A 19,292-nucleotide genomic window follows, 5' to 3' on the forward strand; every position below is an offset into this window, starting at 1 on the left:
GCTAGAGCGCCCGGGGTGGGGGCGGTGCCGCAGCCAATGGGGAGGCGGTGCAGCATGGGCGGTGGCGGTTGTGACGCGCCGGGTCGGCCAATCAGCGGCGAGCGCGGGGGCGGGCTGTGACGTGGGCGGCGTTCCTCGTGCGGCGGCGGTATAGGAGCGAGCGCGCCGCGAGCACGGCCAGCAGAGCTCCGCCGCCGCCGTCGTCGCCACCCACTGCTGCCCGCCGTTCCGCGCCGCCACTGCCGCCCGTGCTGTCCCAGCGCGCCCCCAACCGCGGCTACCGCCCCCGGCCGGCCCGTGAGCAAACCGACGCGCAGCCTCCGCGCCCCGCCGCCGTGAGGGGGTCGCTCGGCCGGACCCTGAGCCTCGCCCTCTCGCGCTGCGGCCGCCCGCGCCTCCTCGAACGCCTGCCCGGCATGAAGACCAAGTTCTGCAACGGGGGCGAGGCGGAGCCCTCGCCGCTCGGGCTGCTGCTGAGCTGCGGCGGCAGCAGCGCGGCCCCGGCGCCCGGCGTGGGGCAGCCACGCGACGCCGCCAGCAACCTCGAGCCCAAGCCCCTGGGCGGCCGGCAGCCGCCGCTCGCGTTGCCCCCGCCGCCGCCCCCGCCGCTGCCGCTGCCCCCGCCGCCGCCGGCGGCCGACGAGCAGCCCGAGCCCCGGACGCGGCGCAGGGCCTACCTGTGGTGCAAGGAGTTCCTGCCCGGCGCCTGGCGGGGCCTTCGCGAGGACCAGTTTCACATCAGTGTCATCAGGTCGGTGGCGGGGCCGGCGGGGAGGGGGCGGGGGGACGCGGCCGGCGCGGGCCGGTCAGGTGACGCGGGCCGGGCGGGGGCGCTTCCGCGGGCGAAAGCCCCTTCTCCCCAGCGCTCGGGAAGCGCGAGCCCAGTCCCGCGGGGGGGCCCGGGCCGCCCAGGACCTTCCGGAAGGCAGGCGTTGGGGGAAAAAAGAAATCGTTTTCGTGGGAACACACGTCTCTTCTAAGGAGAACAATACCGTTCGTTACAAATTACTTTTTTTTTATTTTTTATTTTTATTTTTATTTTTATATTTATTTATTTATTTATTTATTTATTTATTTATTTATTTATTTTTTACGGAAGCTTAAAATATGTCTAGAAAGTCCCTTTGCGGTTTAGGGCCTTAAAAGAAGAAGGGGGTGTTATGGTTGGTTTTTTTAAAAAAAAAAAATCACTTGGTAACTTTTACTTCTAGTTCTTCGAGTCCACGGTTTGATTTTTTTTTTTTCCCCTTTCTGAAAGAATTATTTGTTGGTGGCGAAGGGATAGCATGTGCTCATTCCCCACGAACACTGTTCAGACGTGTAGGTGTGTCACCAGCCAAACTTAGGAGGCGTGCCTCCCCAACTAAGTAACGTGAAACATCCCTTTCTCTTTCTTTTAAGGTTAAAAAAATGTAGTCGTAGATTTAAATTACCAAAAATGTATGTGTGTACTACATATTCACACTTAACAAGAAAACGTAAAGAACCCCCCACCCCCTTGATTTTTGTCGCCACTGGTCTCCCAAGCGCTAACCATTTAACATTTAGTGTGCGCCCTGCTATTTAGAACTTGAAAAAAACGTGGTGTCTTTTTTCTGCTAATTTTCTTTTAAACTGCTGACCAGGTTGAGTGCAGAATGTAGCAAGTGGCTGGCTGCCACCGATAATCCCCAAATTCAATTTCAGTCACTTGATTCCTTTTCTGTACCCAATTCTTTCACCGGAGTCCCAAATGCAGCAAAGTTAACTGAGCTTCACTTCCTTTTTGTGCCCTGACCTCTCTTACAGATATGTTTATGAGCAGTGAGAGTCAACAGGCAGGCAGTTGGTAGGAAGCAGAGAAAAGACAAAGGTGGTCAGATAATCCCTGGACTGCCTAATGAAATTTCTTTAAAAATGAAACTCTCCAAAACGTTAATTCACATCTTAGTTGTTTCCACGTTTTGGCCAGAAGCATCCATGTGCAGCTTTTTGTTAGACATAAGTTTGCAACTCCTTGGGTAAATATGACGGAGTGCGATTGCCGAATCATACGGTAAGAGCTTGTTTAGTTTTGTAAGAAACCACCACACTGTCTTGCAAAGTGGCTGCACCATTTTGCGTTCCCACCAGCGGTGATGAGAGTTCCTGTTGCTCCACATCCTTGCCCACATTTGGTGTCGTCACTGTTCTGGATTTTGGCCGTTCTAACAGGTAGTCTGGTGGCATCTCGCCGTTTTAATTTGCAATTCCCATATGTTGAACAACTTTTCATGTGCTTATTTGCCATCTGTATATCTTCTTTGTGTGAAGTGTGTATTTAGGTCTTTTGCCCATTTTTAAATCAGGTTGTTTACTTATTGTTGAAACGTAAGAATTCTTTGTATATTTTGGATAAAGGTCCTATAGTCGATATATTTTCTTCCAGTTTGTGGCTTGTCTTCTTATTCTCTTGATATAGTGTGTCTTTTGCAGAGCAGAAGTTTTAAATTTTAATGAAGTCTACCTCATCAATTATTTCTTTCACGGACTGTCTTTGGTATTATATCTAAAATGTCATCGCCATACCCCAGGTCATCTAGATTTTCTCCTATGTTATCTTCTAGTTTTAATAGTTTTGTATTTTATTTACTTTTAAATACGTATGTTAATTTTTATTTATTTTTATTGGGGAACTTTTTTTCAGCGCCATCAGCTCCAAGTCAAGTCGTTTTCAATCTAGTTGTGGAGGGCGCAGCTCACTTGCCAATGTGGGGATCCAAGCGGCGACCGTGGTGTTATGGACACTGCACTCTAACCAACTGAGCTAACCAGCCGCCCCAATAGTTTTGTATTTTACGTTTAGGTCTCTGATCCATTTTGAGTTGGTTTTTGTGAAGAGCGTGTAAAGCCTGTGTCTAGAATTTGTATGTGTATGTGGGGGGCGGGGGGTGTCTGTCTGTCTAGTTGTTCCAGAGTCAGTTATTGAAAAGACTGTCCTTTCTCCATTGAATTGCCTTTACTTTTTGTCAACATCAGTTAACTGTATTTATGTCGGTCTATTTCTGGGCTCTGCATTCTGTCCCATTGATCTGTTTGTCTGTTCTGCCAGTACCACAGTGTATTGATTACAGTAACTTTATAGTAAGTTTTGAAGTCTGGTAGGGTCAGTCCTCAGACTTTGTTATTCTTCAATATTGAGTTGGTTATGTTGGGTCTTTTGCCTTTCTATGTGAACTTTAGAATCAGTTTGTTCATACCCATGAAATAACTTGCAGAGAGATGCATTGATTGTATAAATCAAGTAGGAAGAACTGACATCTTGACAATATTCTCTTCTTATTCGTGACCATGGAATATCTCTACATTTATTTAGTTCTTTGGTATCTTTCGTTAGTTTTATAGTTTTCCTCACATAGATCTTATACTATATTGTTAGTTATACCTAAGTATTTTATTTTTGTTGGTGTTGCTGGTATAAATGGTAATTGTTTTTCATTTCAATGTCTGTTTGTTCTTTGCTGGTATATAGGGAAGTGATTGACTTTTATATATCGACCTTGTATCCTGTAACCTTGCTATAATTGCTTATTAGTTGTAGGAGGTTTGTGTTTTGTTTTTCCTTCAGTTTAGTCTCTTGGTTTGTTTGGCTCTGACACTGATGCCCATGTTCTCTTTGAGGGTCCTTATCCGTCCCTGCCCCCTGCCCTACCCCCATCACGGAGCACTGGCTGCCCACCTGGCCTGCTCCGCAGTCTCCGCTGGCACCCTCTATCAGCTGGCAGGAAATCGCACTGTCCCTAGGCCTGCCCTTGTCTTTAGCTTCCCATGAGTCTGTTTTGCATCCACAATGAGATTGTGATCTCCATGCCTTTTGTGACGTATTTAGACATCTCACTGTTCCTGGCACTCCTTCTGTTGAGTACTGTAGCAGGCCAGACAGAGGCGGATGATGAATTAATAAAAGTGTGAAGCCTGGGAGTCCGTGTGGGCTAGAAGGGATGTGGAGCATTTTGTGGAGGGAGTGGGAGAGCACCCCTGATCTCACAGTTGGGAAGAGCAGGCAGAAGCATGCTTTGTTCAAGAATGTTAAGGGTAGTGGCTTGAAATGGGATTTTAGGAACCTTTTCTGAGGAATGTTTGGTGATCTCTGGACACATTTTCGATTGGCATGATTTGGTTGTGGTAGTACTGGTGTCTGGAGGGTAGAATGCAGGGATACTGCCAAACATCCTCCAGTGCACAAGATGGCACCCCCTCTTTCCTCAGCAAATAATTGTTGGGCCCCAAACCTCAGCAGTGCTGAAGTTGAGCAACTCTGAAGGAGAGGACTGAAGATGGAGCTTTACCCTTTCATCTATCTGGCGTACCCTTAAAGATTAACCTTTGCTTTGCGCTGGTGCTGATAATGAGCAGCTGACATGATCTCATGGAATCTTCACTTAAACCCCTAATTGGTACATTATATTACGGCAGGGAAACAGGCCCCAGGCGTAGGGCATTGACTTGCCCAAGGCCATGCAGCTACCTGGGGAGCCAGCAAATGCCAGTTTTTTTCACGCTGCCTCTAGGCTCGGGATTAAGGCACCTGCCTATTCCTGCTGACTACATATTGATGTTGTCATTTTACTGAAGTGTTAGTTTCTTTCACCTGAGCTACGGTGGTTTTACGTTGTTTTAGATGGTTAGAAGAAATTTTATAAAAATCTTTGTTTTCCTTATTTCATTTGTGCTCTAAATTCAGTAGCTGGTTTGATATTATGCTGTCTTCTATTTTCTATGTGTCCAGCCCTTTGGACTTCAGGGTTGTTTTTCTGCTGAGGTACTGTTTATGTTATGAATTTTCTTTCTCTACTCATTTTGACTTTTAGATGATGCTCTTGAAACTCCTGGGTCCAGGCCCTGAGCCTGAGGGAGACTTAGTCCTGTGTGTGCTGTGTTACTGAGGGTAGTTTGCAGTGGTTTCAGTGGCTTTTTTGCTTTTCAACAAAATATGGTTGGTTAGGTGCAGACCAGGTAACTTTCCATCCTCATTTAGCATATGGAAATCTTAGTGTTAAAAGTTTCTCTGGAGCAGGCAGTTTCTCAGAATTATTGTCTGAGCGTTGAGCTGACTCACCAAGATACGAATCCTTTCCCAACTGATTAAAAATTGTAGATGTTTTGGATGGATGAATGAGAAAGCAAATGTGGCATTTACATACAATGGAATAGTATTCAGCCTTAAAACAGGGGATTCTGCCGCGTGCTACCACATGGACGAGCCTTGAGGACCTTATGCTAGGTGAAATAAGCCAGTCACCACAGGATAAATATTGCGTTGACTTCCGTGAGGTCCCTGGAGTAGTCAGGTTCATACGGACAAGGTAGACTGATGGTTTCCAAGGGTTGGGGCAGAGGAGAGAAGGATGGGGAATTCGTGTTTAATGGGTACAGTTTCAGTTTTAAATGATAAAAAAGCGTTCTGGAGATGGATGGTGGTGATAGTTGCACAACAACGTGAATGTATTAGGTTGGTGCAAAAGTAGCTGCAGTTTAAAAGGTTAAAAATTGCAAAAACTGCAATTACTTTTGCACCAATATAATAATGTCACTGAACTGTACACTCGAAATGGTTAAGATGGGAAATTATGCATATGTTCCTATCATTTAAAAATTGGAAAAAATATATAGATGATTGACATTAGAAATGTCCTCTTTTAAGACCTTGTACTGGACTCTCCACTAAGTTGTATCATTATAGCATGGATTGTTCTTACTTAAAAGGCTGTAGAATAAAATAGGAATTCAATAACCTCTTTAGGAACTGCTGAGCCCACAAATGAAGGATGCAAGCCATTTGTAAAGCTATTTAAATACCTGTTGCTAAAATAAAAACTATATTGTACAGTAAACCACTACCTAGTAAAGTGATTTTACTCCAAAACTTGAATAATTATTTTCTGTGGCATAAAGAGTTGGAAACATTGAAGTCCTCTGAGATGTAAATACATACGCTGTCTTAGAGGCTCTCTCCTGTACATTTATTTGCCTTACAACTTGTAGTTACAACTTGTTCTTCAGCAAAATTACCAGCTACTTCCTATTACAGACTGAGAACGAGAAGCGCAGGCGCCCAGGACCGTACTGCGCAGGCCAGCTTCCTGAGGCTGATGTGTTCCCGCGGGTCCCATGATACAGCTGGAATACATCACAGCTCCGAGGCTGTTCTGCTTGCCTGCAGCTGAGGCGTGCGGATGACGGCATCGATTCAGCTGGGACTTTCTTTTACACATGGGTTGTACTGACAGTCTGTGAACCTTTCACAGCAACCAGAGTTAAATAGGTTTCAGAGCCAACACTGATGGTAGTAGTCAGTGTTTTTGGTAGGGTGGGTGAGCAGTGGCAGGATTGGTGTCGCAGACTGGGTTTCCTCTGTGTGTGCTGTGGATCACGTCTTGCCCTGTGGCGTTACGGCGGCTGGAGAGGGAGTGTTGCGTTTCAGTGCCGTGCTGTGGTGTCCAGCCCTGACGGACTGAATGTTAGAAAATGGGGAGGTGGCGGGGTCCCTCTCACAGCATCCGGTGGCTGCATCCACCTTCCTTTGCTTCCTCACGTGGTAGCTGGGTTTTTGTTGGCTGTGTTTCGTTCAGTGGGGAGCGTTCCTACCACCTCTGGCCTCCCAGGTAAAGCACAGCTGTGCGTAAACAGTGGGCTGATAGGCCTGTGCAGTCAAGGGTATTTCCTCATAGTGGAAACAAATGTTTTCCTTCTCCCTCTTTGAAAAATTTCCAGTCTGCCAGCCAGTAAGTTTGGAAATGAATGCTAAATGTTAGAGTAACCTGTTTGGTAGTGATCTAGTAGCCAGTTAAAAGGAACTTAATTAATGTTGAACCTTGGCTGATTCTGGGGTTTTGAGGGTTTGCCCTGGGTGTAAGTAACATGCGGATTTCCCCCAGATGCTTTCCTAGGATAATCAGCTGTTGGAAAGGATTGTGTTGCAGGCTCTGGAACATTGGGCTAATGTAGAGGAAGACAAGTGCGGGGAGAAAAAGATCAAGTTGGCTAAATCTAGAACTTTCTCTGAAGTTGAAGGATGGAAAATAATCACCAAGAAGCACATTTGTTGTGATTTAGATTTGTATGGATGAAAAACATTCTGTCTTTTTAAAGGGCTAGATCAAGAAATTCAGGGCTGAGGAGGCCTGGGCTTGAAAATCCTGAAAAGTGCCCAGAATATTATGTGACTAGAGGAAGGACATTTACAGTTAAGGTTCAGTTAAGTGCAGCCTAATTTACTGAAAAATTTTCTTATTCTTTTAAGAGAAAGTAAAACTAAGAAAAATCAAGATTGTTTTAAGAATTAAAAACTTTCCCTGGTATGCCTTGGAAGCAATTTTTGTTCATTTTAACATTTTTTAAATAGGTAACCTATGTACTGCTTTAAAAATTGAAATGGTTTGAAAAGGTGTACTGTAAAATAAGTGTTTCTGCCACCTCTGACTACCCCATGCCCCTTCCGAGAGGCAATCACTGTTCCTGTGTTCTTAAGTATTTTTCCAGAGAGCTCGGCCTTTATAGGGACCCCATTTGACTAATGAGAGCTGATTTGGCCTTTGACTGTTCGGATTGTGAATAAGGACCCTGAGAATTGCTGTAGGGTGTATGTACAGTCTGTGGGCAGGTACTTAATGCCTGAAGTATGGTTGTGCCATTTTACTATTTTCCCCTGCCCTTTGACCCAGAAAAGCTAAAGGATCTCATCGGATTGTGCATAAAGATTGGCATACAGTTTATACATATTAACATAATTGTGTATAGAAGTAAAAAATAGTGGAAAAAACTCAAAAGCTCCAGCGTGGTTAAACCCTGCTCTCTCTTTAAGAAGAAATTCTGTGCATGATTAAAAATCACATTTTTGGAGTGGCCGGTTGGCTCAGTTGGTTAGAGTGCGGTGCCCGTAGCACCAAGGTTGCCGGTTCGATCCTTGCACGGGCCACTGGAAACTGCCCTCCTTAAAAAAAGAAAATTCTTATAAGTGAAAAAGGAACATTATAGAGTATCATAGTCATTATGATCCTAGTTTTGATGGAAACAAAAGGAAAAAGAAGCTTAGGAAAAGGACACAAAAAAATATACATACACACACACACACACACACACACCCCACAATGTTCAAAGTGGTTATGTTTGAATAATAGAATTTGGGTAACTAATTATTTTTTTTATTTTTGGGGTCTTTCACATCCAAGTGAACATGACTTTTTTGAAACATGGATTATAAAATCTGAAAGTCGAGCAAATTAATATATGTTAGAAGCAGCCTACTTTAGTTGCTTCATCAAAATTGATAAAACTTAGTGGAGTTTGAAACACATGCCCAGTCACTTAAATTCCTTTCGCCTGTGGTGTGTAGGTAGACCTTGAATGTGACAAAAGCAGCCCTGTGCTGTGTGGCTCCATCTTCACAAACTCATTTTCTTTAGTGTGTAAGCTTGTTAGTGGTCGGTTCTTCAGTTTGGGGTTGTTCTTTGTTTTGATTTGTATGTGTTTTCAGATATCCTTTATATTCTACATGTGCTGTCATTTATTTCATGATCAAGTAAGTCTTACCTGTAAGGTAATCATTGATTGGCTGTATAACAAGAGAAATTGAAATGATTATTTTCATGTCTGATTAACCGTGTGTAAGAGAAGCTGGGTGGGGATTAGTGAAGCTCACGCTCTCAGCCAGGTCAGGAGGGCGTCTGTTAGACTTCCCACCAGCACTGACTGCTCGCTCTTCAGTTTCCTTCCTGCCCTGGGTGGCTTACATGTGTTGAATGTACACATTGAATAGGTTATTTTCATTTTACTTGGTATTGTGCTTATGCAAGTATCTTGTGCCTCCTAAATGTAGTTATGACATGTGTTATTTGTCGTCAAGCTGTTCTGCCAGATGGTAAAGTTTGTAGTCTCAGACTTCTTTGAAATCCTTGAGAGTTCCTGGGGTTATACTTGGGGGATTTTTGGTAAGTTATACCGTAAATTGGGTTGTTGGATTTTTGTTACCATTTTTGTGGCATATCTTCCCAACGTATGTTCTTGTTCCTAGTCATTTTATTTGGCTCAATGATAACTGGCTTTTTTTAGGGGATTTCTCACAGTTTGGGTCATCCATGACGGTGACCTTCATTTATTTTGATTGTCACAAAAAAATAATCATTTACTTCCTCCCACTAAAGCCTACTGAGTACAGAAAATACAAGAGATGAAGGCTTTCCAGGTTGTGGGCCTGTTTCTAGCTAAGGTTGGCGCTCCTTCCTTCCTTCCTTGTTTAGAAGTACGGGGATAAACTTTGAATGCAGTTATACAACTTAGAACAGTAGCTCATCTGTTTGCTCTCTGTTGGCTGAGCTTTCAGGAGTATGTGACAGGAAGGAGAACGAGGGCTGTTAACTAATGCCTGTCCTGTGGCTGGGGAGCCCGAAGCACTTGCTGGCTGTGACTGGACAAGGCAGGGCGATTCTGATAAGCAAACGTGTGAGGTGCCCTGAGCTGAGAAGAAAGGTTCAGTTCCTTGGATCCAGTCTCCACAGCTTCCATCTGCTTTGCGGCTTGCTTCGGGAAAAACCAGAACCTTGGGTGTCTTTGTCGTTCTGTTCTTCCTTAACTGGGGACATCATTTCTTTAAGCTATTGAAAAAAGTTATTAAATTAGATTTTTATTTACATTTGGGAAACATTTGTTTCCATTGGAAACACATTCAGGTTTTTTAATTGATTAAGAGACAATCATTATACAGGAAAGAAGTCAATTTTCTTTTTTTAAAAAGCAGCTTTATTGAGATATAGTTCACGTACCACAATCCACCCATTTAAAGTGTACGATTCAGTGGTTTTTAGTATACATGCAAGTATGTGCAACCATCACCATAATCCATTTTAGGACATTTTCGTCATCTCAAGTGGAAGCACTGTCCCCTTTAGCCTCCTCCAGCCCTAGCCCCAGGCAGTCACTAATCTAATTTCTAGATCTATTGACTTCCTTGTTCTGGACATTTCATATGAATGGAATCCCAATATGTGGTCTTTGGTGACTGGCTGCTTTCACTTAGCAGATTGTTTGTAAGGATCACCCACGTTATCACATGTATCAGCGCTTCATTCCTTCTAAAACATACAGAGCTTACAATTTACTATTTTAAGTTTCCAGGTAGTGGCATTAAGTACACTCACACTGTTGTGCCACCATCACCGCTCTTCAGCTCCAGGATGTTTCCATCTTCCAAACTGCACCTCTGTGCCCATTAGACACTAACTCCTCCTTCCCCTGTAACGCCTATCCTTTGAAATTCATTAGCTAATCAGAATCCCTTGCTAGTTGATTTGTATGTGTTTCCTGGAATGTGGTATATCCTTTTGACGTACAGCCCTGCCGACACCTTGATTTTAGCCCTATTTTCAGGCTTCTGAACCCCAGAACTGTAAGATACTAAATGTGTGTTGTTTTAAGCCGCAAGTTTGTGGTCCTATGTTACAGCAGCCATAGGAAGTAAAGACATTTGCTCTCGGCAGGTTTGTACAGGCTAGTCCTGATGTAAGGTTCTCGTGCTCTAATGTGCAGCGGCCACAGCCCCTGCCACGTGTTTAGCGTGGCACATACTGCCTGCCTGCCTTGTCTCTATGTCTCATGGCAGGAGAGTTAAAAGCAAGGACCCTGTAGCCATACGCCTGCATTTGAATCCTGGCTCAGCTACTCCGTTCCTTGCTGTGTGCCTCAGTTGCCTCATCTGTAACATGAAGGCAATACCAGCACCCATTAGTAGGACTGTGGGGAGGATGAGATGAATTCATCCTTGTCTAATACTTAGAATACTGCAGCACGAGGGTTTCGGGACTCTGAGCTCTTACAGGGACTAAGGAAGTCCTCCTCTGTGACGGGAGTGAATTTGAGGGTCGAAAGGTTTAGTGATGTGCCCAAGGGTACACAGCTAATGAGGGGCAGAGTTGGGATGTGACTCTCTGGCTCCCTGCGGTGTTTCTCTTAGCATGCTGCCTTCCCCAGGAAGATGGAGCTGTGCCCTAGGGAGCTTACAGTCTAATTAGCCAATCCACCACACCTGTTGGAGAACAACGGAAGACCGTCATCGAACATAACGAAGGAGTTTGGAGAGGGCAGACTCATGGGACAAGAGTGCTGCTGGTTGTTGTCATTTTCAGAAAAACCTTTATTGAGCATCCACGAGAGTGGAATTGGGGCCATTGGGCCTTGAGAACTGAAGTTAGATTACCCTGGCCCTTAGGGTGCCAGCAGGGAAGATGGTGAAAGCTTCTTGTCAGAGTTGGACTTTGAACTTGGTTTTAAACCGTAGTCTTTAGACAGCAGTGAAGGAGGGGTTTCCAGATTGGAAGAACAGACGTACCGTGTTTCCCCAAAAATAAGATCTAGCCCAACAATCAGCTCTAATGCATCTTTTGGAGCAAAAATTAATATAAGACCAGGTGTTATGTATGTTATGTTATATTATATTATACCGGGTCTTACAGTAAAATAATACCGGGTCTTATATTAATTTTTGCTCCAAAAGACTCATTAGAGCTGATTGGCCGGCTAGGTCTTATTTTCGGGGAAACACGGTAGATGGATCTGGTGATAAGCTGTATCATTCAGTACTAGGTTTAGCTGCTTACAACAGAAAATTCCAGAGTAACAGTGGCTTAAATAACAGAAATGAATTTCCCTTTGTGTTAGAGGCTCCAGAAGTGGCCCGGCGGGCCGGTACGGCAGCTCCACGGGCTTGATGGGGATGCAGGACCCTTTCAGCTCACTGTTCGGCTATACCTAGGATGTGGTCCTTCTTCTCAGGGTCTAAGAAGCTTCTACAGCTATGGCTGTATGTCCGTTAGGACCCTGGCAAGAAAAGAAACAACACTGGGTACTTCAATATAGGGAATTGGGAGGACAGATGTTAGAAAAACTGAAAAGGCAGAAAGGGAACACAGAAGTGATAAAAGTAATAACTGCAGGAAGCAGCCTCACTCCCCAGGCTGGGGGAACAAAGGGAGGAGGTCAGATGATCAGAACCTGGAAGCTCTGAGGAAGGGCGCTCCCAGCAGTGGAACCCAACCTCTGAGGAAAGGGCACTGCTTGGCTCTTTCCGGCATCTCAGAACTTGAGGCGCATCCCCATGGAGCTGGGCTTGGACCTCTGAGCTGGTACTCCAGGAGGGTGCCCTGAGGCTGGTTCTGGGGTTGCCAAAAGAAGTGGGGACTGGAACAGCTGCCATAGCTAAGCAGACGTGTTGCTACCGCAGCACAAACCTGGCCCTCCTCCTGCCTTCCAGCCCCCCTCCAGTGTCCCGCTGGCAGAACCTAATCCATTCGGGAGCAACTGATCAAGGAGATAGTAACTGGCAGAGGCCAGCATCACTGCAGAAGCCTGGGGCTCGGACACAATAGCTCAGCCATGGACACACCGGGGCGTCCTTGTTCCAGACAGCAGGCTGGAGGGCGGGGTGAGAGAGCCAGGGCGCACGGGCATGTGTTTAGTTGATTTCCCAGAAGTCACACAAACATGGCATGCCTATGTTTTATTTGCCAACACTTGGTCGCACGGGCACACCCAGCTGTGAAGGCAGCTGGAAAGTAGAGTCTTGATGCTGAGCACTGGCTGCCTGGGTTCTGCCAAGGGCAGGGAGGAGAATGTCTGCCACTGGAGCAGAACTTTCCAAATTGTTACCCTGGCGTTAATACAACAGCATTAACAACCTCCAAATACAGATTTTCTTCCTCTTACTGAACCGTTTCTCTTGCTTCATATTTCTCGGCAGTGCGTGTCAGTGGATTCTTGCAATCCCTGAGTGACTGGGCATGTAATGATGTAAATTAGCTTATATTTTAGCCGTCCTTTTGGGAGCATAGCTTGACTAGACCGGACTGTTCATGGATAGAACAGGGAAAGAGGCTGGTGGCTTCTGTGACTGGGGGATGCCATTCTAGATAGCGGTGTTCTGATTTGCGGGTCACTTCTTCTCTACAAGTTAGGCATACACTGCCATCCCATCCTGCTGCATCTCACAAGCAAGTATCGACTCGGAATTTGCTGAAGCATATATATAATTGTAGACACTGTCCTGTGATTTTGAATTCTATCTTAGTTTTATATCTGCTGTCTCATCCAAACGGAAGTTTCTCGAGGGCAGGGACCCGAGCATATTTCAATTTTGTATAACCCTAGCCTAGCTTCCAGCAGAGCGCTTTGTTTCTGTATAGTTCCTCACGATTTATTGACTAGGTAGGATTTATTTAGGGACTCTGATGTCACTACCGCTGGGGTGCTTCTTGTCTGTAATTCCTGATTGTGCAATATTTTGTATTCCATCACGTAACTGTAATCTCTGCATTAGCCAACTTCCCGCTGTACCCAGTCATTTCCAACCGTTACAGGTGATTTGTCCCCAAGGCTTTTACTTCCTATTTGATCCCTGTAAGTTGTTTCTTGTCATCTGTAGTCAAAGTGGAACATTTAGGGTATTGACATCTTCCATTTCCTCTGAATGCTCCAAGAACCAGTTAATGTTGCAGGTTTTTGAAAAGGTGTTAGTCGAATCAGTTGAGAAATTTTTACTAACACTGATATGGAAGGGGTAGGTGTTGGAAGAGGACCGCAAGTGGAAAATCCTGGAGGGCGTGGTTTAAGTATTTCCCCAAGATTTTAACCTGCTAATGATGGGAATACAGTATAGTGGAAATTAGGAATCATGGGAGAATGTGGGGCAGAAGGACTGCCTGTGGGATCCCCGTTCCAGGGTGGAGAGAGCTCGGCTCGGCTCCTTGGCGTTCTCTAGAGGCCACTGCCATGTGCAGGTGCACGCATGCAGTTAAAAACAAACCCAGTGCCAATCTAGAAGAACACATTGGGGATTTGCCTGTTTTTAGTGTGGCTGATGGAATTGCTCTGAAAACTGTGGAGTTAATCATTTGTGTTGCAAGTATCCTGAGAATGAAGACAGCGAGAGCAGTTCTCATGGGACCCTGCCTTCTGATCCGTTGTAGTTACCCTAGAAGAGTGCCTTAGCTTACCTTCCAAATGCATACCCTGACTGTCGCCCTCTTCTTTCCCACAGGGGTGGCCTCAGTAACATGCTGTTCCAGTGCTCCTTACCTGACACCATGGCCACCACTGGTGACGAGCCCCGGACAGTGCTCCTGCGGCTGTACGGCGCCATTTTAAAGATGGTGAGTTCCTGCGCTGCTTGGGGACGGGAGGGGCCAGTTCACAGTTTTAATCCTTCCCAAATTACCTGGGAAGAGATTTTACGTACTTCAGTGCTGGTATTAGAGCCATTTAAATATACTGCTCATTTTAATTGGGCTGCACAGTTTGGCTTTTTGTTTATTTGCTAAGAGAATTCCTGTTTTTATTTAATATTAATTAGGAAACTAGTACAAACATTTCCAGCTTTATATCCAAAGAAAGTAGGATGTTGGTTAATCTTTACTAGTCCTTGACGATGCTTCAGTTTTCCATACATTGAGATTTTCAGCTCAGACTTAGGTTGTACAATTCTAATGTGGGGAAGGTATTGTTTTTATAACATAATCAAAAAGGTTTTACAGGATAGTTAGTTCCAGTGGACAAAGTATGATCTCAGTGAACCTGAATTTATTAACTATCTCCCTTTGAGATTTCTTTAAAACTTTGAATTTGTTAGATTTATAATCTTTCTAAATTTTCATATTACTTAATTGAATCTAATTTTCAAGGATCTTGTTTAATTGCCTTAATTAATTAATTAATTAATTGTAGGACATCCCAAATATTTGGATTATTTTTTTCTTTTTCTTTTTTTTTTTTACTGTTTTTACCATTAATTTACTATTTTACTGACCACACATACAAATGTTTGGTGGATATATTTCTATGGTAGAATTTTGGTATCCATTTAAATCTTTGAAAGGGCCCATTTTTATCTTCATGAAATGGAGACTAGCTTTCTGATTTAATTTTTTAAAACGCTAGTCTCTTTGAAGCTCAATCTGAAAAGCAGGTCATGTCCATGTCTGATAATTTGATTATGTCGAAAAATATTAAGAGTTAAAATTTGCACTGTAGGTATTAATTCATTTTTAAAATTGTCATATGTGACTGACCCTTTTCGCTGGATAATTTTTCCTTGACCCTGTCAAGCTGTGAAGGTGGATAGGATCTGAAAGAATTGGAAACAAGTTATTAGCCAGCTGAGGTCATGTGCACTTGGCTGAGGAAATCTGAGGCCGTTTGTATTTAGGTACATACAGCTGACCTTGACCCTTACTGATGATAATACACAGGCAGAAAAGGTTCTTGTGTTACCATACAGTTTGATTTTTTTTTTTTTTTAATTAAGTTGCGGTTTCAAAGCAGTTTCTGAAATACACGATGAATGTCCTTTTGGCACGTTTAATGAAATCAGTCTTTAACCATTTTTTCTTTGAGGACTTTTACATTCTATAACAAGTCCCATTTCTGGTCATTTGTGTGTTTTCATTGAAGCAGTCCTTGAAAAATGCTTTAATAACTAGCTGTTGGAATTGCATGTGATAAGACTATTGTTTAAATCTGATTTATGAGGCTTTTGTTTCTATTTATAACTTAAACAGAAGTGTTTGCAACATGCACGGTGCACTCCTGCCGGTGCTCGACCCCTTGAGGCGACAGCCCTGTGCTTAGTCTAGAGCCGCAGTGCGGGCAGCAAGGTGAGGGAGGGCTCTGGAGCCGTGCTGTCCAGGGCACGGCACCAGCTCCACGTGGCTGTCGAATCAATGTGGCAGGTGTGGCTGAAGAATGACATTTTAAATTTTAATTCATTTAAATTGAAAACAGTCACATGAAGCTTGGTGTCTAATGCACTGGCCAGCACAGCTCTAGAATGTGCTGCATTACTGGATAGGTAGCTTAGTAAGATCCAGCTACAAGGCAGCCTGTGACCTAGTTAGCTTTTCCCTAATAAAGATTCACTATCAGTAGTTAATATTTTGTCCTTTTAGAAGTCTTAGCGGTCTAGAATTATTACCGTACAGGAAATACTTAAATGCAGTAGAAATGTCTGGAAATAGAATTTAACAGAATTCTATGTCCCTATTTATTTTTAAGGAAAAAAGACTGTTGGGTAACTCAGTCAGAAAAGTAAATAGCAGAATAATTGAAGCCACTTAAAATGGAACTAACTCTTACCAAACTAATAGAATGGAGTATGTTTTACATACTTGCCATTTTATTAGGCAAGTTTAGTTTCCATTCCTGAAACTTCATCTGCTGATGACAGCTGGAAACTATGCCTGAAAGCATGTTGACTGGAAAGAGGAATGAGTAGCTTTCAGGACTGGTGATAAGCAGATGTTGATAGTCTCACAATTGACTTAGGAGATACTTAGCAAAACTATGAAACCTACAATCTCAAATTTAAATATTTTTGGTCCCCAGGTTCTTCAGGGTTTTTCAGGGGCACTTGTTGACAGTTTGAATTTCAGACATTAATGACCGATGTAGACTGTTGGTCATTGTTAATACTTATGTAATATAATATATGAGACTGGGTCTTACATTAATTTTTGCTCCAAAGGACTCATGAGATAGAGCTGATGGTCCATCTAGGTCTTATTTTCGGGGAAACAAGGTACAGTACAACTTAAATGTTACGTTTTCCTTTTTTTTTTTTTTGATAACTCCACCTTAGATGAAAGCACACACATTGTATATGTGTATGTGTATTTATACAAATATAACTAGTATTCCCTAAATTGGATATATAAATGCAGTCGTAGCATCCTTTTAAGGTGGGTTAAAATCAGCTTCTTTCTGGAAAAATGTTAATTGATGACTGCACATAGTAATAGACCTGTGTATTTTCTCAGAATATTTTGCTGTTTTACTTAATTATATGATAGACCAATTCAGTTCAGTATGTTCCCTCTTTCCCTTTCTCCCCCTTGTTTTCAGCTTTTGAATTTTTTTACCTCCGTGAGAATCAGCTATTAAGTAGAAATATTTCTTTGATTTACATTTACAATCATTTACAAGAGACTTGGTTTAAAATAATGAGATGCTTCTCAGCTTCCTCGTTTTTCTTCATCTTGGTGTTGTGAGATGTCTAACTTCCCTTATTTCATAGTGGCAATGAAATGACTGCTCATTGGTGCAGTTCACTAAGGGTTAAGTAGCAGAAATCCCGAGGTAAAACCTTCCCATTGGGCTAAAGCCCACAGTTCCTGTCCCACAGATAGCCCTTATTTCCATATGAAATGAGCCATCAGCAGACTCCAGAGGTCTTGTTTAGGATTTGTTCATTTCAAGGGGCTTATGAAAAGTCCTATGTGGGACGAGAAGAAGAATGGGTCCTTTTGGACTGTAAAACACAGCTTTGAAAAACAGCTCTCCAATATTATTGGTAGGAAATTATTAAACTAAAATGCTGGTCTGATCTTAAAACAGTACATGTCAATATAGTTTAGTGTCTATTTCACAGACACTAGTTTTAATTTTAATGAGGAGGAGGTTATTTTCATTTGCTGTGTAGACAATGAAAACCGAATTCAACTATAAAATAGCCCCTAAGTCGGATGGTTTAATCGGAGTTTTGAGAAATACTAGTTTAGCCTTTGCCATTGTGGTAAGAGATGTTACTGCTAGAAGAGAGCTTGACACGATAAAATTAGCTGTAAATGTAACTTGATTTTTTTTTCCTTTCTGATACGGGAAGGCACATGAGCTCTGCAACGTCCAGTAGCAGCCTTTTCAAAGAAGCAAGTTTGGCTGATTATGCATAACGAGTTTGCTTATTTATCATGAATTGTGGAAGACACAAATGTCAGTATGTATGGGTCATTCCGTGTAACCTGTGCCAGTTGGCAGCAGTCTCAGAGGATTGGTTTGCCCCTCCCTCTGTCAGAACGCTGTGTGAGCCAGGCCCTCTGTGCATGAATGGAGAGATTGGGCCTCACAGGCATGAGTGTCTGTGATACACAGCAAAGCTCTCGCACGTGTTGTCTAGAAAAATGTTTTTTGTTTAGTTTTTTGAGTAACAGAAGGCTAATATTAGTGCTTGTTTGAGTACTAACCATAATAAAAGTAAAGGCATCAAGGCACAACGCAGATATGTGTTAGCCTTGAATCAAAAGATTCAAATTTGGGACACAGTCTTTTTTGAATGCAGAAAACAAAATGGTGTCTTCCCCGTTTTCTCTTAACCCCAGTTTAATTAAAAATTAAACCACAGTAACGTATGGAATAATCCATAGATAGTTAATATTAAACTATTGGCTTCTGAGAAATTGACTGCTCACAAACATTTCTCTGGAACTAAGGTCACACTTACTGTCTGATGTTCCTTCACAGAGAGCCCTGCTTGTCCCCAGGGATTGAGAACTGAATACTGTCCCTGGGAACTGAATACTGAATTCTGTATTTTTTTCTTATCATTGTAGGGTTGAAGTTTTGTTTACTCTGCTTTAAAGAAAATCCCTTTGTACTTTGAGTATGGTGTAATTATATCTATTTCTAAGGCAGTCAAAACTTCCCCCTCAGAAGTGAAACACTTTTCTCGTATTGCATGTTCCCATTTGGGCTCACCTAGTATTTCTTCAGTTAGTACTCACCAAAGGTAGTCTCCAGGTTACTACCTACATCCCTTCCATACCTGCTTTGGTGCCTTCTTTTGATAACTAAATAAACCACAGACTATTGTGTTTAATTTTGACATATTCAAAGTGTCTTTGTCTTGCTGGTCTTCAGTGTTTGAGATATATAGCATGAAGCCAATGCAGATTTCTGGCCCCTGGAACGATGATGCCACCACAGCCCAGCCCTCTTGGGAAGGAATGGCTTTGTGTTGGGGGGCGTGAAGGGCATTGGGGGTAATGTACCACTTTAGCTGTATGTGCATGTGTTCTCTGCTGCAGGCTTGTCCATGCGCTCGTGCCTGGAGCACTCTGGTTTCCAGGTGACAGACACGATTCACGGTATAGTATGAGCCCTCTGAAGTCGGAGCATTCTCTATAGCTTCCATTTCTTTCTTTTAGTTCTTGGTTTCAAGAAATGCTTTGTAAAAAGAAAGTTGTAATGCTTATTGTTAAGTAGCACCAGTTACAGTTTGTGCTGCGCTAAACCAGGTACAGTGATTAAGAAGATGTCACAATGTTATGTATCGAATGGATCACTTTTTGTTTTGGGGGGTGGTTTGTTTTTTTTGTCCAAGGCAAATCTGATCCCCTTCTTCTGTTTCCTCAGTAGAAAATGATAAACATTTAGTAATTTTAGAAATGTATGGGCCTCAATTTGAGAATTCAATTGAAGTATGAACATTTTTCTTCCTTCATACCTCTTTCAGCATTAAG

At 43.2% G+C, this 19,292-nt stretch overlaps 1 protein-coding gene across 3 annotated transcripts in view; it reads left to right on the forward strand.

Annotated features, from left to right (window-relative positions):
* The first annotated feature begins 135 nt into the window (after positions 1–135).
* CHKA (choline kinase alpha) overlaps positions 136–19,292 on the forward strand; it is a 42,656-nt gene continuing 23,499 nt past the window's right edge. The window contains exons 1-2 of one of the 3 annotated variants that reach the window (XM_081062890.1): positions 136–751; positions 14,045–14,156. In XM_081062890.1, coding sequence (XP_080919016.1) covers positions 417–751; positions 14,045–14,156 — 447 coding nt within the window. In that variant the 5' untranslated portion in view covers positions 136–416. Of the gene's footprint in view, positions 752–14,044; positions 14,161–19,292 lie in introns of all 3 variants that reach the window. The other 2 variants (XM_081062891.1, XM_081062889.1) reach the window with 2 other exon arrangements.

Source organism: Rhinolophus hipposideros (assembly GCF_964194185.1).
Source record: "Rhinolophus hipposideros genome assembly, chromosome: 10".
In the NCBI taxonomy this organism is placed as follows: Eukaryota; Metazoa; Chordata; class Mammalia; order Chiroptera; family Rhinolophidae; genus Rhinolophus; species Rhinolophus hipposideros.